Source organism: Rhea pennata, chromosome 1 (assembly GCF_028389875.1).
Source record: "Rhea pennata isolate bPtePen1 chromosome 1, bPtePen1.pri, whole genome shotgun sequence".
Taxonomy (NCBI): domain Eukaryota; kingdom Metazoa; phylum Chordata; class Aves; order Rheiformes; family Rheidae; genus Rhea; species Rhea pennata.
The window spans coordinates 42,015,322-42,031,270 of record NC_084663.1 but is presented as its reverse complement, the minus strand read 5'-3'; the positions used below and the strand labels follow the sequence as shown (position 1 = coordinate 42,031,270).

Sequence of the window (15,949 nt, the reverse complement as noted above, 5' to 3'; positions counted from 1 at the left end):
CTCCACAACCTCTCCGGAGTTTGTCCCCATCCCCTTGACACCCTCCCTTCAGGTACTTGTACACATTGATAAGATCCCCCCTCAGTCTTCTCTTCCCCAGGCTGAAGAGGCCCAGCTCTCACAGCTGTTCCTCATAGGGCAGGTGCTCCAGCCCTCCGATCATCTTTGTAGCCCTACGCTGGACTCTCTCCAGTAGCTCCAGGTCTCTCTTGTACTGGGGAGCCCAGAAGTGGACACAGTACTCGAGATGAGGCCTCGCTAGGGCTGAGTGGAGGGGCAGGATCACCTCCCTTGACCTGCTGGCAACAGTCTTCCTAATGCACCCCAGGAGACCATTGGCCTCCTTGGCCACAAGGGCACATTGCTGGCTTATGGTCAACTTGTCATCCACCAGCACTCCCAGGTCTTTCTCTGCAGAGCTGCTCTCCAGAAGGTCAGCCCCCAGCTTGTCCTGGTGCCTAGGGTTATTTTTCCCTAGGTGCAGGACTCTGCACTTGTCCTTGTGGAACCTCATGAGGTTCCCCTCTGCCCAGCTCTCCAGCCTGTCCAGGTCTCTCTGAATGGCAGCACAGCCCTCTGGTGTGTCAGCCACTCCTCTCAGCTTGGTATCATCCACAAACTTGCTGAGGAGGCACTACATCCCCTCATCCAGGTCATTGATGAATAAGTTGAACAGGATTGGACCCAGTACTGAGGGACTCCACTAGCCACAGGCTCCAAGTAGACTCCATGCCACTGATGACAACCCTCTGAGCTCTGCCTTTCAGCCAGTTCTCAAGCCACCTCACTGTCCACTCGTCTAACCCACACTTCCTGAGCTTGCCTAGGAGGATGTTCTGGGAGACAGTGTCCAAAGCCTTGCTGAAGTCAAGGTACACAATGTCCACTGCTCTGACCTCATCTACCCAGCCAGTCATGCCATCCTAGAAGGCTATCAGGTTGGTTAAGCAGGATTTCCTCTTGGTGAATCCATGCTGGCTCCTCCTAATCACCTTCTCATTCTCCATATGCCTGGAGATGACATCCAGAATGAGCTGTTGCAGCCCCTCTCCAGGGATGGAGGTGAGGCTGACTGGCCTGTAGCTTCCTGGGTCCTCCTCCTTGCCCTTCTTGAAGACTGGAGTGACATTGGCTTTCTTCCAGTCCTCAGGCACCTCTCCAGTTCTCCAGGACCTTTCAAAGATGATGGAGAGCGGCCTGGCGACAACATCCGCCAGCTCCCTCAGTACCCGTGGATGCATCCCATCCGGGCCCATGGATTTGTGGATGTCTAGCCTGTCAACCAGAAATCAGAAATTCTAGTGTCTGGAAATCAGAAAAGCCAGTGCTTAGTTGAACTGATCTATGTAATCTATAATTTGTTAGGGTAACTGTGTGAGAGTAGTAAGTTTGCCAAATGACTCAGTTCAGTGGTTAAACATACCCTGGGCATGTGAGTTCCTGCTTAAAAATAATTAAATAAGTAATAGTAACTGTCTGATTGCTGAGCTACATTCTGTGCTCTCCTAACTCTTGCAAGGGTCAGCTTGGAACTGAGCGCTTTACTGGTGATCGCTAGCAATACATAGATTCCACTGATTCTTTTTCAATATCAAGTGCTCTTGTGTACTTAAGGAATTGTAAAATATCCAAGGATGATGTACCCCTTTAAGAGCTCAGTCACTTCAAAGCCATTGATGCTGAAAATACATTGCATCGCTAAATATATGGCTAAATGTGTGAATCATTCACACTTGTACATAAGAATGACGATGTTGGGAGCGTAGCCAAAGTGAATGTATAGGAAAAGTAAAAAAAATTGAATATATTTTCCCTGAGTACTCCACAAATCTGCAGCGAATTTGCAGCTTGGAGGCTTCCTGGAACCAAACAAGTATTTACAAACTCTCAGTAGATTTTCCGTGAATTTCTGTGATTTTCTCTAAAGGTTGTAAAGGCCAAAACATTCTGCAACAGGGAGCTCCCCAACTAGATGTGATATGGTCTATGAAGATCCCTCTCTTAGTTTGAACCTTCTGGTGTAATTTATGCTTCTTTCTTTTGGAAGAGATGTGAACAGTCCACTTGACATCCTGAACTTTTCAATACTGTGTAAAATCATCAGGAAAAGTACTACGCTTTAAATCAACTACCATATCCTCTGCAGCTTTAGGACTCATTTTGTTAATGTAAATCTTGTCTCCTTGAGGCCTTTTAACAAGTTCAGGCACGTGCCACAGAAGTCTTACTATGTGGTAGAAAGCAGTCTGTGCTTTCAGCAGTCACTGGACGCAACTTTTGTCTCCTTTGATGCGTGTAATGCCAGTTTGCAGTTTAGTTCATGTGGTGAGCACGCTCTCTTAAGCTTTCTCTGAAATGTTTGGTGAACTGTGGCATTTAAGATGGCTGAATACTCTGGATTATAAATTTGAAAGACTTTTGGGACAGGAATGCCCTGTTCTTATCCAGTTATCTTAGATAACATTTAACTTCAAGTCAGGTTAAGCTAAGATGTAAATGCAGATGTATTTTCACATCTGAAAAAAGGCAAGCATTCTAAAAGACATAAAAGAAGATATGAGAGAAAGCCAATGTTCAATTTACTCTTAAGAAAGCTGTATCAGAATGGTCTTTATGTGGTTGACTTGCTGTTTCTGTCCTGAAAAGATGATAATTGGGATGCTGGACTTTGCATGCCTGTCTCATCTTTGTGATGTTGTGTTTTGGCTTAAAATTCATCTCTTCCCAGAAGTAGAAAGTGTCTATAGACAAGTTTTATCTTTCTTCCTGAAACTGTATGTTCTCACTTTAAGTGAAAGACAATTTGGTCATTATTTTGGCTAGAATAAAGATTTAAGCAGATAACAATCTGTTATACTAGAATCATTTTCTGCATCTCAACTGGCTACTAACCAACGCTTAACTTCAATGAGGTACAAAGCATTTCCCTTCCCTTTGGCTGTTTGTCCTTCTCCAGTGAGCTATGAATCTTTTGCTGGACTTTTCATTTTTTATCGACCAATACTTGGAAAAGCCCACTTAAACGTATGAAGAAGTAAACTGTATGTAGCTCATTATTGCCTCTTGAAACCAGTCGTGAGTACTGTTAGCTGCTTGCAGATGAAAGCATTTGAGGTGACTGTTTTGCAACATCTTCCTTGTAGGCCTACTGAAATTCAGAAATGTCTAAATTATTATGGAAGTGATTTACAGTATCCACTGCCTTATCTTGCTCTTTTAAAAGAAAAGAAAGATTTTGCTTCTAGTTTCCCTGTAGTTCCAGAATGACTTCACATTACGTAGAAAACCTCTCCATGTTTGGAGAGTATATATCTCTGGCTAGATATTTTCATAATGATATTGTTGGTATAATACAGTGGCTTGCACTCTTACCAGCATGGTAAGGGGTTGAACTGAACACGAATTTTATCCTTGACTTTCTTCTCCCTTCGTGTTAAGACTGGGCCGTATGTGAAAGATAGCATCACTTACTTCATATCTACCTTCTGTGGGGAGAGAGATCTTTGACTTTTTTATCCTAAGTATTCTGCTTTGAATACAAAATATTTGTTATTTGTATTGCTATGGTATTAAAGAATTGTATTCACTCTCTGTCTAGTACCAGGCCTTGGGACCCTTTGAATGATATGATCCAATTTGAAAAAGATGGTGCCATCCAAACAAAAGTTCGACATCGGACACCAATGGTATGCTCTAATTTTGTTAGCTGCTACAGCAAGGTCCAAGGACTTGGACGTATTATTATGTATATGAAGTTCGTCAAAGCACTGAGAGGAGTGGAAGATATTATTATCCTACAAAAATGTAGTTTACCCAGTCCATAGTCTTTCACTGCTCTGTTGCAGAGAGTGTTTATTTATTACAGGGGATTCTTAACTGGATAGAGATATAAAGCATTCAAACTTGATCTCAACAGTTTTGTATGACCTTTCCCTTAAGAGAAGATGCACAAACTTTAAATTTTTGCTTTTACATTAAAAATCTTAATTTGAGCTTCTTATATGGGTTATTGTGCTTGTAATTATTACTGTTAAATTGTGGCAAAGCAGCACATTCTTCATTCTTGGGAAATAATTCATAATTGCATCAATTGTAGGTTAGTGTTCCAAAAATCAAACGAAAACCAACTGGTCAGCAGAAGAAAGGCGAGTGTGGTTTCTCGTCCCCTGAGCCTGATAATCAGGATTCCTCTGGAAGTGAAGGTAGGAAAAGATACATTTGCATATAGAAATGATACATTTATTCCACAATTAGATGGAAATATGTAGTCACACATACTCTTCTATCTCAGGATGCTTGTATTGAATGCTTTAGATCAGAGTATTAAGTGTGTCCTAGAAAAAAACAAAAGCAGCAGATGACACCTAGTTTTGATTGAAAACTTTCCTGTCCTTTTAAGCATCCATATGTAATGTAGGAGGGCCTTACCATCACAAGTACTAAATAGGTGTGAAAATAAATTGTATTTGTAAACTCTTTATTAAAAAAAAAAAAAAAAAAAAAAGAAAGATGGTTTGTTTTAATTTAATTGTTTTAATTTGTAGAGAAGTATGTTGATAAAAGACAGATTTTTTGTTGTTGAAGGTGCTTGAGGCAGTTGATACAGCATGTATTTTAAAATATTTCAGGTACTTAACTTGCTGTCCTTTACTATAGTTGACTCTGGAATAAAACTTTAACTTTCAGTAAAAACTCAATTAGAAAGCTTTCTTCTCATTTTTGCAAATGTTTTAGTTTTTTAGAACTTTGTCCAATTTTGAATTAAGTAGTCATTTCTGTCAGTTATATTTGGCTTTTGAATCTTTCTAGCCCAACTTCTGAAGCATAATACAAGAATAAGGAAAAAAGGGGCAGACCTTGGTGAACTGCAAAGTGCTATTGAGTCTATAAAGGAAACACAAGAAGATATTAAAAGGTAGAGTGAATAACATGCTTTATGGTTTTGAGAATATTCATTTTCTAGCTTTTAATGAAGATTTTATTTGGTTAAGTGAAAACCAAGTAAATCATTTCATGGACTTCTATTTAAACATGTTATCTTTTTTGTTTTGGTGTATGATGTGCACTGGAATAGTTCAGAGAAAGGCACTGCTGCACTAACAAGCTTGATTGCTTCTACGATAAAAGCTGACTGTTTTCCTTGGAGAGTTGTCAAGTTATGAAGTAGGGCTATCTAAAATGAATGGCATGGGGATTTCTGATGTTGGGTCACTGAAAGTGTGTGTGTGTGTGTGTGTGTGTGTGTGTGTGTATACACATATAATACTAAATATATATATATTACTACTGTTGAGACGTATGGCTCAAAATCCTTCCATAACATTCTGAAAAAAGTACCACCATCATTCAAATATACAAGGAATGAAAATTCATTACAAAATTTCCAGGAATGAATGAAATACTAAATATGTATATTATATATTATAAATATATGTATTTGTATATTTGAATGATGGCGGTACTTTTTTCAGAATGTTATGGAAGGATTTTGAGCCATGCGTCTCAACAGTAGTATTAAATGGAGAACTGAAAGGTGATGATAAAGTAGTCATAATGATTTCAAACCAAATGTTGCTGAAGTCCAGTAATCAAGACAGAATGCCTAGACAAAAGTATAAGATGGAAACATTTTAAAACTTCATTTAGACAACTTAGATGATGGAGATGGACTGACATATCTAAAAAAACGTGTATTAATATAAAATTTCTTTGAGGGCTCAGAGCAATTAAATCATTGCCTTATAGAAATCACTAGAGGGTTTCTGTGTTCATGTCCTATTGAAGCATTGGGCCCAAATTTTGATTATAGGTCTTTGGAATTTGTCCTGCTTCATGCTGAAATTCCTTAATGTAGATGTAGACTAAGACAGGGGAAAGGATAATTTTAATTGAAGTAGAAATGAAGAGGCTCAGAAAGCAGAGCGCTTTAAAAGCACAGAACAAACAGAGACTGAAAAAAAATGTTTTATTTAAAAGTTTCTGAACATCAGAAAACCCTTTCAGCCCAGCTAAACACTATGTTCATTTTTTAAGGTGAAACTTAAAATTGTAATCCCCCCTCCAAAACAACCTGGCTGCCAAAGCCATCATGAATTCGAACACCCAAACCTCGTGTATGCATACAACATGTCATACCCCCAGTGGGAAAAATATTTGATTTCTTCTTCTTCTTCTTTTTTTTTAAATAGTTGGTTATGTTTTAATAGTTTGTCACATTTGTAACTTTTACAGTGTAAAATAAACAACCAAATGATGGGGAAACATTGGTTGTCTCAGGCTCTACACTAACCGCTTATTAGTAACTGGAGTAGCTTTTTTCAACTAATATATTTTTACCTAGATAGGCAGATGTGAAATGCTATTTAAACACACAAAATATATGCGTAGATTGTATGAGTTAGTTTTGTTAATCTTTGAACTTAACACTTAAATTTGAAGTGTAAAAATGTATGCTTTTATGTTTAACTTGTTCATAAGCTAGCATGAAGTTTAATTTATTTTGCTAATTTTTCACAAATTTCAAGGAACAACTCTCAGTCTGACTATACTGTAGCTAAAGATGGGATATTGGCTATTATTTATTGAATATGAGAAGTGAAAGTATGACTGTCAGAATATTTTCTCTCTTTTGGTGTCCTTGACACCATTTATGTTTGGAACACAATCTATGAAATGTTCGAAATAACATGCTAGGTTCCTGACATCTGTTTTGCTTGGAGAATGGTATGTATCTTTTTGTTTTGTTGGAGTCTTAATGTATTTAGAGGACCAAGAAAATTAAATGAACTGGGGTTCTTCTGAAATGTTTGCTACTTCTTAATATTTCATTATTTTCCTCAAAAACTGTCTTTTGCAAAGAGCCCTAACATGTTAGGAAATGTCAAATTGCCTAGATTATTATTTAAAGGATTTTATTTTATATCTTACAGGGACATTATGGCTCTACGAAATCGAGTCACTTCTAATCCACCACCTGTGGACAGCCATTTTTTCCAGCTTAAGCACTGTGTCTTCGTTTTACTCGTGGTTCTACTACAGCTTGTCATTAATATCTTGTTCAACTAGGAAGTGTGAACAAGGGCCTTTCTGAACTGGGATGATCGAACTCTTACTGGGGACCATATTTTAAGTTGGACTTCAAATGATGCAATATTTGAGAGCCCTGTAGCAACAACTTACAGAACTTCACGTCTGAGTGCATGGTTCAGAGTCATACTCCCATCTCCCCAGTTAAAGTAAGAATTGTGCAAGTGCCAGTACACTCTTGTTCGTGGTGTGTGCCTCTTTCTCTGTCTCACAGACATGCAGCATCAGCCTTGTGTTTTATTGTATGTCATGCACTATACTGATAAATCTTCATTATGGAATAGCTCGATTTCAGAATTCAGAGGTCAGGCCCTGTTAGTAGGGCATGTTTCCTATTTTGGTAGAATAATCAACAAGGAGAATTTGTTACATTTAAACTTACTGGCTTTGGAACAAAGTAACATTTGAAGTAGCACCCTTACTGACTTTATTTGTAACGGGTGTTGAGGTAAGGTTGGGTGGTTGGAGGTAAACTGTTTAAGGTCAAATACATTATTTTACAAAGCTCATGAGTGTTAGAAACTGGCAAGTAAAGAGCTGAAGTCTTTGAGACCTTTGCAATTTAATGTCCGTGATTTGTTTGTGGAAGTATGACAGTTTTTATTCTGAATTATGATAAGGGCTTATAAGCAGGTGATTTTATTTTTATAACTTTTGAAACGTAAGTTTCTTCATAAAAGCATTCCTCCATCTAGTATACAGAACATGTTTTTAACAATGCAGCAGCCAAGAAGGTACTTGGTCTTGGCCCATGCATGCATTTGAGATGCAAATGTCAAGGATTTACAGTATGTTTGTAAGTTTTGATAAACTGGCAGCTTTGAATTTACTTTTTTGTATGGCCACCACACAGTCAGAAGACAGACTGCTGATTTCAGGGACTCTTTCCTATTTCTGAAACAAAATGTTAACACACAAAGTTAGGTTTAGTATGTAGCTTGAATTGAATCTCGCGAAGGAGAGACTATGCAGAACAGAATTCAGCCAAACAGTCAACAGTTCACCTGCAGATGAAAATATGCATTTCCAAGGGTAAAGGCTTCACGAATTTTAGGATGGCTAACAAAACACATACATACCAAAACAAATGAGAACGAAACCTTCAGTCTCTTTTAAATTCCTCTTTATTGCAATATATACCATGTAACTTACTACCCTGATGCACCTATTCATTTTTCTACAGATTAGTTATAAAGCTTAAATTTCAATTTAAAACTGAGCATTTCTTTTATTTGAAGAAATACATGCATATATACAACTTGCAAAACTTCAGCAAAATAATGTAGTGCTAATAGTGCTAATAGCAATAGCACTATATTGCTAGCAAATGCTAGCTTGGTGAGTACCTTATACCAGTTATGCCTTTCCACATTTGTATTGAAGTAAAAAGGGGCTGGAGTAAAGTAAAGGTACCTTCAGTAGCCCAGATGAGGCAATTGGATGATGAGAGGCATGACATAAAGGGGAGCCAAGTTTGTTTTCAGAGGATCCTCTCAGAATTCAAATGTATGATGAAAAATGAAACAGTTCAGGTGTCACATTTGGCTTTTTGCTGTGTGTTGGTTCTTCCTCTGTGACACTTGAGCTTACACTTGGGCAGCCTCTCTATCTTTTAAACTAAGCTAACATGGGAAGACTGCAAAGTTGGCTTGAGAGTAGCCACTGTCACCCTTTTAAGTCTAGTTCTGCATCAGTCTGTCCTTGTATTTAGTGAAAATTCTATTTACTTACTGTCAGCTCAGCTCATATGTTCCTGTGGCTGACATCTTCATTGCACCTCCACTTCCATTTTTTCTTTGGGCCTCAGCTACATAGGAGTTTATTGCTGAAGTAGTCAACCGTAGCTTATTTTACTTCTTACAGCTTCGTATTAATATAATTTGGTGGTCTTTCATTTTCTGGAACATGGTAGCTTAACCAAACAGAGTGGTCATGTGTAGGTGGGCATGACCAAACTTGATTGGTCTTCTATCATGTCTATAGCTGATGAGGCAAAATTTGTGAATGTAGAAGGGCCCTTATTGTATTAAAAAAAAAAAACAAAAAAAAAACACCTAAGTTAAGTCCCTAACAGCAGAACCTGAAGTTATTAGCAGTATAAAAGATGACATAATGAAAAGGAGATCAGGGTATTTAATATTAAATTCAAAGCTCTCATCACTGAATTAGATCATTTGTTATGTCATTCAACTGTCAAAGTTTTACCTGTTTACCTGTTTTAGGATCTGTTACAAGTCCTTAAGTGCACCTTGTACATGGGAGGGATACATGAGGAAATGAGAGAGGTAAAGATAAAGAATTAGGGCAATAGCTTTAAATCCCCTGAAAAAGTACTCTGCTATATTTTTAGTGCTGAAGCTCATGACTGATAGTTTAAAAAAATTTTTAAATATCTCCCTTGTAAATAGAAATGTCCTTCTGTCCTTCCATGTTGGTTTTAATCACTTCTGTTCAAGATCAGTTAATAACCCAGTCTACATATAATTTTTAGATAAACTTTAAAAATAAAGAGAGAAAGGAAAAGACCATGTAGTTTATATATGTCCTACACAGTGAAACTTTTTGAAGTAAAAGCTGCAGACTTCTGCTTGACTGAATGATTAGTGAAATACTAAAAACCACATCTAAAGGCAGGTAATTGCTATTTTGCTGAGTTTTGTATAATGTTCCCTCATGTGACTAGAACAGGAATTTCTTGCCTGATTTTTACAGCACAGCTGGTTGCACGTCTTGTTTATGAAGCCTTTCCTCTAGCACATCCCCATCGTCCTATTTAACCAAAATGTGTAGCTGATCTTGACTGTTATGTACCTGAGATTGAATTCTGCTCATAGTCATACAAAGCGATTGTACAGTTTGCAGATGTTTGAGGGCAGTGGCCTCTAACTAGTTTTTAGTGTTCAAAACAACACTTACTTTTACACTTGATTTTGCTGGTTTTTTTTTCTTGTACAGGAAATAAGATATTTTCAGAGTTTGTTGCCATAGTAGGTTTTGTTGTTTGTTTGTTTGTTTGTTTGTTTAATTTTTCCTTCAAAAGCACTCTAAGCCTTTAATTTGCCATTTAGGTACAGATGACCTAAAGATAATAAGAGTAAATGTCATGTGAAATGTAGCAAGTATCACTTTTAGCAGTAGATGGGGTATTTCTTGCATTTCACATGTTGATTGCTTTAAAATAGTAGATATTACTTAAAAGGGTATAGCATGTCTTCCTCCCCATTAAAACTGTTTTTTTTATTAAAAAAAAAAAAAAAAAAAAGAAAAAAAAGAATAATTTGCAAGGCTGTCCTATCAAATGTTGTGATGGTGGTTTCATTTATTTTATTTCTTTTTTTGCTGCCCTCCTGTGCCTTTGGGAAACTTTACCAGGCTGGTGTTGATGAAACAGAATTTAGATGCAATATTTGGTATAGTTACTTGAAGGGTATTACTTCACCACTGTTTGTGTAAATAGCATGTAACAAGGATGTTGTACATCTGTAAGCTCTAATTGTTGTATTGAAAGGGAATCCCCGAATCACTGCAGATTTAACAGATCCTCGAGTATTGTAAACAGTGCCTTCTCGATGGTTTCTTGCTGTTCTGAGGTGTGTAAGGATGATTGCCAAGCTTGTGCCATATGTAACATCCCATCTTTTGTGAAGGCTTTTGTTTCTGAAAACTAACTTTCCTGCTTAGTCGGACTCTCTTTTTGCTCTGAAAAAAAACCCAACAGAAAGTATTCCTTCTGCTGGCTGCTGAGCCCTGAGGGGAGAACTTGTTGCATCTTGCAATGTTTGACACAATTAAGCTGCAGTAGTTTTTGTGGCATTTCAGAAGTAGCTATAACACGGTAATATCACCGAGAAATTTGGGAGGCCTTTTGAAAGAAAGGGCTATTTCTTAGATACACGTGCATCTTCGTGTAAATGTTCCGGTCTTCAGCGCGCTCAGCCGCGTGGGAAGTTCGACCCGAGCTCGAAACGCCCGGTCTGGCCGAGAGGGAGAAGCCGTTTGTGAAGGCCGGAGCGCGTGGCGGTGCCTTTGCCCCGGCTCGGCCGTTTCTCTGCTCCGCGGGTAACGGCCGCGGGTAACGGCCGCGGGTAACGGCTGTGCGCGCGGCGCCCCGCCCCCCCGCCGCTTGCCTCGCCCCCCGCCGCTTGCCTCGCGCCCGTGCGCCCGCCGGGCGGGGCCAGGCGGCGCCATGGCGGCGGCGGAGCCGCTGGGGCTGGGGCGGCTGGCGCAGGAGGCGGCGGCGCTGGCGGGCGCCGTGCGCGGCTGCCTGGGCCCGCGGGGCGGGCGGGCGCTGCTGGCGCTGCCCAGCGGCGCGGCGGTGCTCACGCGGGACGGGCGGCGCCTGCTGGAGGCGCTGAGCCTGGAGCCCCCGACGGCCAGGTACCGCCGCGGCCGCCCTCCGCGGCGGGGCGTGGGGGGGGGGAGCGGCGGTTGGGGCGCGCGTAACGGCGTGTCTCGCCCCGCAGGGTGATGGTGGCGAGCGCCTGCCGGCACCGCGCCGCGACGGGGGACGGCGCCAAGACGTTCGTGGTGCTGCTGGCCGCGGCGCTGCGCGGGCTGCGGGCGGCGCGGGCGGGGCGGCAGCGGGCGGCGCGGGCGCTGCGGGCGCTGGAGGCGGCGGTGCTGGGGCGGGCGGCGGCGGAGCTGCGGCGGCACGCGGCGCCCGGCGGCGGCGCGGCGCTGCAGGCGCTGCTCGAGGCCTACCTGAGCGGCCGCGTGGGGCCGGCGGAGCGGCGGCCGCTGGCGCGGCTCTGCCGCCGGTACTGCGAGCGCTGCGCGCCGCCCGCCGCCCGCCCCGAGGCGCTGCGGCTGGCGGGCGAGCACTTCGCCGAGCTGCACGTCGCCGTGGCCGGCCTGCCCCTGGCCAGCTCCCGCGTCCTGGCCGGGCTGCTGCTGCGCGGGCGCTTCGCGGGCCGCCGCCCGGCGGGCGGGGAGGCGGCCGCCGTCCTGGTCACCGAGCCCGTCCACGCCGGCCCGGCCGCCCCCGGCGTGGAGCTGCTCGTCGAGGCGCAGGGGCAGTTTCAGGCCTGCCAGCGCTGGGTCGCCAGCAGGACGGAAGCCGTGATGAGGTGCTTGCAGAGCAACAACGTGAAGCTGCTGCTGTCGAGCGTGAAGCAGCACGAAGTAGTCATCTATTTTGCGGAGCTGTACGGCATATCTGTTGTCGAGTGTTTATCGCCGGAAGAGATCACCCTTCTCCGCAAAATCACGGGCATCTCACCTTTTACACCTTCTTGCGATGACAGGCAGAGAGAAATCACTGAAATTGCAGTGGCAACGTTCTGTCAGCCCTTGCTGCTCGGCTCACAGAGATACGTTCACCTTGGCTTTGCCAGCACATGTGCCTTTCAGCCTCATTGCCTGATTCTCTGTGGGCCAGCCCATGGTGTTAATGAGCAACATGCTGCTGCTTTTCAGGGGGCATTTAAAATGCTAGAGCAGCTATTTAAAACCGTTGAACTTAAGGAGGAATGTGAAGATGAAATCCAAGGTGAAATCTCACATATCTGTGATTGGCATTCGTCTGCTGCTCAGAAGCAACTCCTAATAGAAAATATCTCCTGTAATAGTAACCAGGGTTCTGAACATCATCTGAAAACAGGTAGGGGTGAAGCAGAGACACAGACTGTAGAATCTGACTTACAGGGAAATGAAAATCCAGCGTGTGTGCAAACAGACTTGGAAATGTCCTCGAGTCCTGTTTCACCCATCAATGAATTAAGTGCTCTTACTGTCAGAGATGGCTCTTCAAGAGATGTACAGAATCTGCATCCAAAATGGAAGCATCCAGATGAAGTCCACAGGAACTGTAGAAGTGATTTAGTTGTGGACGATCAAAAAAATAGTAGCACTGCTGCATTAGCTGTAGATAATGCTAATACAGTTGTGTCTGAACACTTAGATGTTGATAAAGATACTGAGAAAATTAGTCGTGATATAGTTCTACTTAAACATGGAGAGAGTTGTACAAATAACAGACAAAATTATCCCAACTTGATTATAGAAGCAGGATCAGTTTTGCCAGTAGGAGGTAACTTTGAAATTCTGTTACATTATTATATTCGGCACTATGCGAAGCAGTGTCAAGAGTCAATAGTAGCTGATGTAGCTAATATAATTGCAGATGCCTTGCTAAGCATTCCTAGGTCCCTATACAGGACAGCAGAAGGAAACAGCTTTAACAAATTCTATCTCAAAGCCATAGATGCACTCAGGAAAAATGAGCCACTGCCTATGAAACAGAAAGGCTTAGAATCAGTGTATTGTAAATACCAGTTAGTAATTTCGGTTCTTAATTGTATTGCTGAGCTTCTCACTATTGACCTAATAATTGGTGTTAAGCGGCCACTGCAAAAAAATGAGGATAATGACTCGGAAGATGATTTTTGAAAACAATAAAGAACTTTTTTGGTTTTGTGTTTGTGTGTGTGAAATGAATATATTCCAAAGTTCAGTACAGGAGACTAAATATAGCCTCTAAAAGCCTAATGTATTTTTTTCCCCCTTAGAATTAAAGGAAGAAGAAGGAGGCAGAGCAGCTGAGATTTGAGGAAAAAACTGTTGTGAACAGCATAACTTGAAGTTTCAAGTGTGAGAAAATGTAATTCTGAGTGTAGCTGAGTCCCACTGCAGAACATGGGCCCTGCTTTCTCCATCGTTGAGCAGAACATGGGCCCTGCTTTCTCCATCGTTGAGCAGAGGATCCTCTGTATGCTTCTCTCCGAGGGTGAACTTTGTCTCTTTGCTAAATACAGTGGGGAAAAAAAAACTGTCATGCTAGTTGGTTCAGTGTTAATGCAGCAAGTGGTAGGCCACTGTAGTATATCCCAGTGAAGAATTTTCTGGTCTGAAATGAAATCCAGCATTTTTATCCTCTATTGGGTTCACTTCAGTCAAACTAGTAATGTTAAGAACAAATTCATACTATGACTAACCAGCATTCACTCTGACATGTCACGTTATGTGACATTATTTAGTACAGCTAGTCATTTTTAGCTCTTCTGGGTTGAGTTGTGTTGGTGCTATAAAAGCAGGCTGTGTAGTCGTGGGAAAAAATATACAGGCAGTAGTATGGTTTTATGTGAAAAAGCTTTTGAGACAGCATTCCAATTCAGACTGTCATCAGGGGTTTTACTCTTCCCTCCCTCCCCCATACCTCTTCCCCCAGGATTTTCATCCTAATAAAATTTGCTTTCACTCAGTATCACCTGGATGTCAATACACCCATTTTTCAGCTATGTCTTAAAAACTTTTAGGTGAATTGGGGAGGTTTTTGAGCAGCCTTGATAAAAGTGTCATATTCATTCTCTTATGTGCAAGTATTACATAATACAACAACTGGGATTTTTTTAATCTGCCATTAAATAAAATTAAGTGAGGATGTTTAAAATCATGGACAAATATCACATTTTTTATTTACTGTACCTGAGACGATTACAACTGAAAATCAGATTTTCCTTCCCTTAATTTGTGTTGTATTCCAGATTGTGGTTCAAACTCTGTTGGTGTTTGAATCTCCTTTTTTTTCCTCCTTTTTGACCTATCTAACCTACCACCGTCAGCTCCAGAGCTGACCCCGATTTTAAAAGCTGTGTTGCCTAGTTAGGGCCCATACTTAGGCTGGCATGCTCCCTGATCAGCTTCCTTATGACTGTGTTGTCACTTGTCAGATTTCTAAGGCTTAGCTGAAACTCTTTAAGACATTTGGCAGATATACCAAATTTTGAAGCTGTCGAATAGATCTAATTTGCCCTTTGACAGGTGATGTGGAGACAGTTCTCAGAGTCCTCTCATGACATTATGGCAGGGATATGCTGGGCTCAGCAGACCTCTTTAGTCAGTCAAAACTACAATGAACAGTATGTTTGGGCTTGCACTAGGGTTGCACAAGCCTAGATTTTTTCTTGCAGTGGTTCCCAGACACTTTTTCAAGTTTGTACTTGAGTATTGGTTAATCTCCTCACAAAATGAAAGTAAGGTGCATCCGAAACTAGGGAAAACTAGGAACCAGGACAAACTGGGGGCTGACCTTCTGGAGAGCAGCTCTGCAGAGAAAGACCTGGGAGTGCTGGTGGATAACAAGTTGATCATGAGCCAGCAATGTGCGCTTGTGGCCAGGAAGGCCAATGGTCTCCTGGGGTGCATTAGGAAGACTGTTGCCAGCAGGTCAAGGGAGGTGATCCTGCCCCTCCACTCAGCCCTAGCGAGGCCTCATCTCGAGTACTGTGTCCACTTCTGGGCTCCCCAGGACAAGACACACATGGAGCTACTGGAGAGAGTCCACCGTAGGGCTACAAAGATGGTCAGAGGGCTGGAGCACCTGCCCTATGAGGAACAGCTGCGAGAGCTGGGCCTCTTCAGCCTGGGGAAGAGAAGGCTGAGGGGGGATCTTATCAGTGTGTACAAGTACCTGAAGGGAGGGTGTCAAGGGGAGAGGGACAAACTCTTTTCAGTTGTCCCGTGTGACAGGAGAAGAGGCAATGGGCAGAAATTGAAGCACAGGAAGTTCTGTCTGAAGGTGAGGGGGAATTTCTTCTCTGTGAGAGTGACGGAGCCCTTGTCTTGAGATCTTCAAGGCCCACCTGGATGCAGCCCTGCCTAACATGCTCTAGGTGACCGTGCTGAGCAGTGAGTTTGGACTAGATGATCTCCAGAGGTCTCTTCCAACCTTACTGATTCTATGATTCTATGAACACATGTGCAGGCTCTGGTACATAAAATACAATGAAACGTACAGGGGCACTAGTGGTGATGGTCTTAAATTAGGAGAATGGTTTTAGCAAATCTTTAAATCACCTTTCTGAAACTCCTAGCCATCTTGCATACTTTACCATGCTTGAAATGCATCAGCGTATTTTAAAGCTTT

The 15,949-nt window shown here is 42.1% G+C and overlaps 2 protein-coding genes across 6 annotated transcripts in view; both read left to right on the top strand.

Moving 5' to 3' along the window:
* OSBPL8 (oxysterol binding protein like 8) overlaps positions 1–10,766 on the top strand; it is a 103,808-nt gene extending 93,042 nt beyond the window's left edge. For all 5 annotated transcript variants that reach the window (XM_062584677.1, XM_062584713.1, XM_062584685.1 and 2 more), the window contains 4 exons: positions 3,599–3,686; positions 4,097–4,202; positions 4,810–4,915; positions 6,930–10,766. In XM_062584677.1, the coding sequence (XP_062440661.1) occupies positions 3,599–3,686; positions 4,097–4,202; positions 4,810–4,915; positions 6,930–7,065 (436 nt within the window). In that variant the 3' untranslated portion in view covers positions 7,066–10,766. The remainder of the gene's footprint in view (positions 1–3,598; positions 3,687–4,096; positions 4,203–4,809; positions 4,916–6,929) is intronic.
* A 506-nt stretch (positions 10,767–11,272) lies between these two features.
* BBS10 (Bardet-Biedl syndrome 10) lies at positions 11,273–13,501 on the top strand. The gene is made up of 2 exons (XM_062583006.1): positions 11,273–11,463; positions 11,550–13,501. Exons 1-2 carry the CDS (start codon positions 11,273–11,275, stop codon positions 13,471–13,473), a joined length of 2,115 nt encoding a protein of 704 aa, XP_062438990.1. The 3' UTR covers positions 13,474–13,501.
* The last annotated feature ends 2,448 nt before the right edge of the window (positions 13,502–15,949 follow it).